This window comes from Arachis hypogaea, chromosome 7, assembly GCF_003086295.3.
Source record: "Arachis hypogaea cultivar Tifrunner chromosome 7, arahy.Tifrunner.gnm2.J5K5, whole genome shotgun sequence".
In the NCBI taxonomy this organism is placed as follows: domain Eukaryota; kingdom Viridiplantae; phylum Streptophyta; class Magnoliopsida; order Fabales; family Fabaceae; genus Arachis; species Arachis hypogaea.
This window is the reverse complement of record NC_092042.1, coordinates 3,746,218-3,754,362: the sequence shown is the minus strand read 5'-3', so window position 1 is coordinate 3,754,362 and position 8,145 is coordinate 3,746,218. Positions and strand designations below refer to the sequence as shown.

General features: G+C 31.7%; 1 protein-coding gene across 3 annotated transcripts; it reads right to left on the bottom strand.

Moving 5' to 3' along the window:
* Positions 1–500: 500 nt before the first annotated feature.
* LOC112702057 (rRNA (cytosine-C(5))-methyltransferase NOP2C) lies at positions 501–5,439 on the bottom strand. 3 transcript variants are annotated; one of them, XR_011863596.1, is made up of 12 exons: positions 5,170–5,439; positions 4,450–4,813; positions 3,935–4,082; positions 3,587–3,724; positions 3,392–3,454; positions 2,926–3,047; positions 2,440–2,677; positions 2,093–2,304; positions 1,525–1,662; positions 1,273–1,354; positions 1,082–1,143; positions 501–963 (listed from the first exon to the last, which is right to left on the bottom strand). XR_011863596.1 is itself a non-coding variant. In XM_025752929.3 (12 exons), exons 1-12 carry the CDS (start codon positions 5,406–5,408, stop codon positions 849–851), a joined length of 1,884 nt encoding a protein of 627 aa, XP_025608714.1. In that variant the 5' UTR covers positions 5,409–5,439; the 3' UTR covers positions 501–848. The 3 variants fall into 3 exon arrangements, 1 of the variants encoding a protein (XP_025608714.1); XR_011863597.1 differs by having other exon boundaries at positions 1,525–1,618; XM_025752929.3 differs by having other exon boundaries at positions 1,525–1,625.
* Positions 5,440–8,145: the final 2,706 nt, after the last annotated feature.

Sequence of the window (8,145 nt, the reverse complement as noted above, 5' to 3'; positions counted from 1 at the left end):
CTAACTATCCTCTGTAATAGTTTCTTAAAGTTTCTTTGTGAATTTAGTCTGAAATCGGAAATTTACCTTCACCTTCACCTTTAGTTTTAATATCTCAGTTACAACGCATGATATGACTTTGGTACTTCCACTTTTATCCTTAAACTAATAATAATAATTACTAAAACCCTAATTAAACTATATATCAATTATCATTACTAAAACTCAACAACTACTAGACATGACAAATATAAGTACTCAGCAGCTTCTTTCAATGTCACATACATTGTCACTGTCCAGATCAGGTTTTAAAATCTTGGTTCTATCCTGGCTCTAACACAATTCATTTTGATTAAGGTGAAAACTCAGGTGAAGTTGACTTCACGTGAAGTTGATATCTGAGAGTCGTTAGATGAAAATTTAGTCAAATCAATCAAATCATCTAACGGCTCTCAAGTATCAACTTCACGTGAAGTCGAATGTACTTGAGTTTCCACATTTGATTAATAAGTTCATAAAAGGAATGAGAAGCAGTGTGAAACTGCACATAAATAGAACCGGTGAATGACAGAGCAGTGTGTATGTTGAGGGGGTAACAAAAAGTACACAGCAGAATCATAATATTTGGTCCAGTTTCTTTTTTTTTTTTTTTTCAAAATCTTAACCCCGGCAATTTTTCCCCCTTTAATTTTCTTCTATAAGGTATAACCTTTGTTCCATTTGACTAAAGTGCAAGGGAATTCATAATATCACTTCGTTCTCCTGATTGTCGTCACAACTCACGAGTCACAAGCCAGTCTTTGAAAGCTTTGCTCGAATCCTCGAAGTCAAACCGCAAAGCGCAAAAGTGAACTAAACATAGATTCTGGCTAACCATCTTTAGACCCAACAATAAATTTGGCTATGAAAAATCCAATTGTATCAAGTGGGGATGATGGATCAAACCTCTGAACTAGGTTTTCCTCTCCAGGTCGTAACCACTCCCTGTGAAAAATAAAGTTCATATGAACTTCTTAATTAAACAATCTGCTATTTTATAGTTTTGTTGAGTTTTGAAATAAATACGTATACTTCTAAGGTTTTCAATTGGGTGAGTACTTACTCCAGGTATCCGTCGGGAAATTCACAACTACCAACTAGTCCAGGTCCTCCTAGTCTTGGGTGCTGAAATAAATAAAATACCAAATCTTAATTACTCAACCAAATTATGAAAACGAGTTTTATACTAGAGGGATATAAATCTAGTAATCAATCAAAAGGGCAAAATAGGAAACTAAGGAAAGGACATCAAACCTGTGGTGCCAATGACAAGTATTTGTATTTATCCAAAGCATACCGAACTAAAGCTTCATTCTCACCGGGATTAATTGTACAACTATCATATGGAAAGAACAATGTAATCAATAACCGTTTCATCTAAGCACGACAGGAAATGGAAGGCAAGGAATCCAATAAAAAAGACTAGCAGATTTTAAGATAAACTCTATAACAATAAGGTTAAACATGCATAAAGAGCAATGTGATCAGCAAAATGTGCACTCTTACGTTGAATAGACAATTACTCCACCTGGTCGAGCCAATTGAACAGCCTGGTCAAACATCCTTCTCTGGTATTTTCCATGGTTTCTTAAAGATTCAACTGTTTCCTGCCAGACAAGGCATCACATAGTGAATTCTCTTTTCCTGGTAAAAAACAACAATAACAAACCAAACTAACAGTGACACTCAGATGGCAATGGAATAATACATTGATAATCCATGCTAATTGGTCAAATTCATGCATTAATTTTCTGGGCAAGTATGATAAATTTTAGTACAGAGGATCTTGCACGAACTAGATTGAAATAACCACAACTTCTACAGACTCCCATAGATAATATTAGGCATTTGTTTAGATATACAAGTGCTGAGGCAGGTTTTCATAGTAGATAACTATCCATGAAAATACTCATCATGCAATGAATAGTAGAGGAACTAACTCTCCTTCCATACAATCAGGTCCCATTTTCTATCGTATTGCAGCATGAAAAATGGTCTAAGATTATAGTTCATTACAAATATAAATCAAAGTACATGAAAGATTATGTGAATGACTGAATGGAGCCACTTCTACCTCTCCAGCAAATAACCGAGGCCTTAAACCAAGGGCAGAACAGGGAGCATCCAGAAGAACTCTATCAAAACTATTAGGAGAGAAACCTTTTGAACCATCAACCCTGCCACCTAAGCTCTGATTTCTTCCAGGTCCGTTTCGTGCTCTTCGCATACTCTTCCGGATGTCAGCTTTGCTCAAATAAACTTTTCCGTTAGCCTTTTCACCATTACCTATTGTCAGATTATTTAACAATAGATTTGTAAATAGATGATGCAGAAATAACATTTAGGTATAACAAATACAAAACAGGAAAGAAAAAGAAGATAATAGCAAAGAAGAAAAATTAAGGAATAGAACTTACCCACCATTTTCCTCCATGACCTCGGTTTTTAACCTATCTTCAATAATAGACAAGATTCCTTCTCCTTGCACATTTGATGAATCAGACACTTTATTTGCCATACCATTATTGGCATCACAAGAGCTTGGACCAATAGAAGCGTTAGTATGGTTTCCTCGACTAACAGATTTAAGAGCATCCAATTTAAATGTCTTTATACAACTCAAGCCCATTTCATTTGCCCTTTTCTGAATATCCAGCACCTAGACAGCCATCATCATTCATCAGATAAATTTACAGGGTTCACTGTTAATTTTAGAAGTTCTTTTGCAACCTAAATAGATGTAGGTATATATGTAAAGGTTGACTTACATGGTAATATTAGCAGGAATATATATACACACACACACACACAGAGACACACACACACATGTAATGATATAACAGTCATCAAACACAAACTACTAGATAGGAATTTACAAGATTATCTGTATCCTTTCAGAATTTCCACCTTGTTATGAGATCTATCAGTTGCGATGATCTCTCCTTCATCCTTCATAAGTATTGCAATTGCGGTTGTTTTCCCTCCAGGTGCAGCACACATGTCTAGTATCCTCTCACCCTTTTGTGGATCTGAATATTACAAAATCAATCTATAATGTTATACATTAAATTACAAAGAGGTAAAGGTCTAAGTGATTATGAATCCTCCTCAACATAAGAAAATTCAAAACAACAAAGAAGAAAGCGAGGGAAAAATCAACGGCACAGAGTAAAAGAGCTATGTTACTATGAATCACATGCTATAATGGTTCAATTTGGCAGTATCAAATGGGATGATTGGGATCATAGCAAGACCTAGCTGGGTTTTAATCTGTAGTACTTGCTGAAAATCATAATGAAAATGCATTTACAACCAAGGAAAACAAATAGGCCATAGTAATTGTAAATCACAACTGAGACCACAATTTGTGTACCTAGAGCATGTGCAGCAACAATACTTGGCAGGTTTTGAAGAAATATTTCTCCTTCAAGAACATCTGGGAAACCAAAAGGAAACAGTAATATAGCAGCCACATGATCTTATTAAGCGATAGAAGAACTGCTAAATGAAATAATTTTTCCCGATAAATAAAATATATCCCAGATATAAAAGAGAGGGTGAAATTTACTATGAAAAGAATGAAGTTCATATACTCTGTTCTTCATCTCCACACCAACTCCTTCAGGAACCCGAAACAGTCCAGCCCTTGACATCATTGCTGTTCCTTGGCCAATATAAAGCCCATTCCGTTCAAAATAATATGGATCTATAAAACAAACAAATAAGAAATTCTGCCAACCATATTCTTGACAGTTAAATTCAACGGAAGCAACTACCTTAATAAAACATAAACATAATTTGTTCAAATGACCTCCAAATATTTTCCTATTTAAGCTTATTTTGAAGACCAAGTTTAGAAGAGGATTCTACAAATTATCATCTCCAGAATCCAGGGGAAAAAAAATACACTTCCTACCTGCTTGTGATCCTTGGAGAACAGTACCACGTGTCATACCAATACCCCATCCCCCATCCACACCCTTCTGCTCCACAGCAACTGAGACTGCAACAGTATCTCCTTTCTCAACATGAGCACTGCAAGCCATTACACCAGGAACATATGCCTAAACGAAAACTAGCATCAGGAACCAGTGAAATACCATCAATAAGTATTTACCATAAGATAGAAAGCCCTACAACCAAACCAAACCAAACCTTTTGCATACTAGGGAAACTGAAAACTTATAATAATACTTTCAAATATTAAAGTACACATCAAGGCAAGAAGCTTTGAACATTTTGGTTTTGGGGAGAGAAAGTAGACAACTTATGCCTACTGTATAGAAGGGTACAAGAAAAAAAAAATCAGAGAAAAGACATTTTGGCATGACATATTTGTATACTCTATTACTGAAAATAGCAGAATTCTCAAACAAGCACATCTTTTCTTATACAGGAGCTTCCTACTATCACTGTGGAAAAGGAAACAACCTGAGCACCCCGAAGAACAGCCTCGGCACACTTCCTACTAACGATGACCTCCTTGGGAGGAGGCAAATCAGGTGCATAACCATAATTGATGTGACGAGGCCCTGAACCCCAAACAAACACCACATATTCCATCCCAGGAATCTGGCACTTAGAAACAGCACCAGCACCAAGACAATCCCCTCTTAAAGGATTACTATCTCCATCTTCGCTTTCCACCAATGCCAGGTTCCCATTAGCACCATTCTCAGAGACATCCCCAGAACCTGAGGAAGACTCCTTCAAAATCGCCCGTAGCTTCTCAATAACAGCATCAGTAGTGGACCTCATCGTGTTAACCCGAATACAAGAGTACCTAGAAGGACGGCTGCAATACATAACCAAGAAACCTAACTTTACAACTCAAAATTTCAAAACAACATAACAACAAGTAGCATTAGCATATTTGAAAATTCAAAATCAACCTTAAACCTCTCAATACATGTGCTGAATTACTGAAAAGCAGATTACTATACACATTAGCAATTTTGATCATATATACATTATCAAGTAAGCTCACAAGCTATCGAGTCGAACACAGCAATCAACAAACTCAGCCTCATTTGTTTCACTTCCTACCTTAACCGTGCATATGCTAGCAATACCACTATAACTAAATTTAACCGCTTCTAACTAACTAACTAACTAACTAATGAGCTACTAAGATGCGAGAGAAGTAGTTACGTTAGAGCGATGGAGATGCGAGAGAAGCGATCGGCGCCATAAGCTTTGGCGAAGTAGTTATGCACCTCTGGATTCCATTTGAGGGTTGGATTGAAGGAGTATCGATCGGAGTGGAGTTGTTGTTCCTCCATTGTTGTTTGATGGCGGTGAGTGGCGGCAACGTTGGGGGTTTTATGGAATCGTCTTCTGCAGGTTCCAAGGGTTTTCAGCAGCGTAAGCGTTACCCTCCCTTTCTTCATTCATTCAAACAAATTAAAATCACGCTTCTATTAATCAATTAATATTGGGGGAAAATGAAAAAAAAAATATCGAGTTAAACAATGTTAGTTAACATCAGTTATTAAATTAATCATATATATTACATATATTTTGTATTTTAAATTAGTGATCAATTTTTTATATATACGTATTATATCGAGTGGGTGAAATAAAATACCAAATTTACCATCAAAATATTGTTTATGAATAATTTTTCAGTAATGATCAAATGTTAGATTCATGCAACAAGTCTAATCATAAGCTAACTAACCGCTGTTTTTCTGTTAACATCCAAGTTGACATTGCATAATCTAAAACGTGATGTCAAATTAAATCTTTGATGGTTATGGAAAAAATTTGGTTATTTTGTGCAGTGAATAATCTTTTTGAGATTGCTAATTAATGAATAACCATCTTAAATAACACGAACAACCACCAATCAAATAAAAATATATTATATCTCTAAATTAATTATATAAATTTTAATATTAAAATAATTATTCATACATTTAGTGAAATGAACATCCAATATATATATTATTTACATTGTTTAGTATTTTCATTACCTACTTCTACTTTTTTAATTTTTTTAATTATCTTTTGTGTTCTATTCTAACTTCTAACTTCTAAGTTTACTTATGTACTTTTTTTTATATTTTTTAATTTGATAGATTAAAAATTAATTTATAATGAATTAAAATTTTATTTAAAAATTTATCATTGACTAATAAATTATTATATATAAAACAAATTTATGTTACTTATTTAAATAAATTAATAAATTAATTACTATACTAACTAAAATTAGTTTTATTCAGTATTCACTACTTGACATAGTCAAATTTTGAATCCGAATACACTTATTTTAAGAGATTCATAAAATTTGTTTGCTTTTCTTTTTAATATAAGATAATACTGTAGAAGCCCGTTATGGCGTTATCCATTAATGCCATTGCTAAACTCAACAAAACCTTGTGACAAAAAAAAAAAAAAAAAAACTCAACAAAACCACACACACTGCCACACTGGGCCTATACTATAAATGTTGAATTTAGTATTTGGTTTTCGTTCATGCCTTCTTTTAGGGTGCACAAGTGAAACGAATTTGCCTTCAATTCTATCCAAAATAATAATTCAATCTATTTTTGAGATTTTTATTCAATTTTAAATCTAATAAAATTACACTACTTTTATCTCACAAAATAAAATCTAAATTTTAATAAAATTTTATGTCAAAAATTATGATGCACTCATTTATAAAAAAAATTGTTATAAAAAAATTGATAAACATATTTAAACTTGAATTTATTCATAAATTCTAATTTTATACTTTTTTAATTTATTTTCTAATTCAACAAATATAATTAAAAATAAAACAATAAGCTTATAATTAATATAACATAAAATTAGAATTAATTTAAAACATATATACCTTTTTAGTCTTCCTATGGTGCACATAGATCGAGTGAAACTGTGTTCGTCTTGACCTGAATTTGACTCTAAATAATGATTAGGTCTATTTTTTAGATTCTTACCCACCCTAAATTCGATAAAATAACACCAAATTAGCTCTGAATTATTTAGATTCGTGCCAGATAATCGGGTCGAGTTGAATCATGTGCATTCCTACCTAGCTCTTTAACCAACTTTAATTTACTTGACTTATATTATTCAATCTTTTTAATAATAAATAATTACTTTTTACTATTAAAAAAATTGATAAAATTAACCATACAAAAATTAAACTAATATTATATCCATCACAAGTGAATTATGTCTGATAAAAATATTTATTTTTTATGGACAAATATAAAAAAGAAAAAAAAAAAACACTCGCTATGCAAAGTTTGTGTTTCAACTCCTGAGTTCCAAATAATAGTATAACTTCAGAATATAAAAAGGAATAAAATTAAATTGAATCAAAGAAAACAAACCCAATAATACAATTAAGATGAAAAAGAAATTAGAGACTCTAGTATTCATGCGCCAGAGTCAAAGCAAGATATCGCATCGATTCAGATCTAAATCTTCTTTGTTCCTCTTTCTTCATCACTAATGATCGATTTGGATTTCTGTATTAAGAGATGAGTTTTGATTTTTTTAGATGATGTTAAAAATAGTTAGTGTTTTAAGATTAATCTATATTAGAAATGATAATAATAAAGATAATTTAAAATTTTAACTTATTTTTTTAATGGAGTCAATACAAATTTAACGATTAAATATTTTTATCAGATAAAACTCAACTTTCATAAATATAACATAGTTTAATTTTTTTCGTAACTAATTTTATCAGCATTTAAATTTTTTATAGTGAAAAATGATTATTTACTAAGATATTAGTAAGTTCTAATATATATATGTAGTGTTTCGTTGAAACAAGTAATTAAATTGTTCCCAAATTAACAAATTCATTTATTGAAGAGCTCTCAAATACTCATACATACATTTATGTGTCTAATACCAATCAATTAACATCAATTACTGGTTGACTCATAGGTTAAATAACGTGAATCTTACTAAAGAATCTTAACGTAAATACAAAAATGTTATTTACATATTAAAATTAACTACTAAAATTATTATTTATAACGTATTTATATAAAAAATATATATAATTTAATTTATTTTTAATATATATTTTATATTTTAATAAATATTCTATTTTAATAACTAATTTAATATATATTTTAATAATTTGCTAGAGACATCGAAACT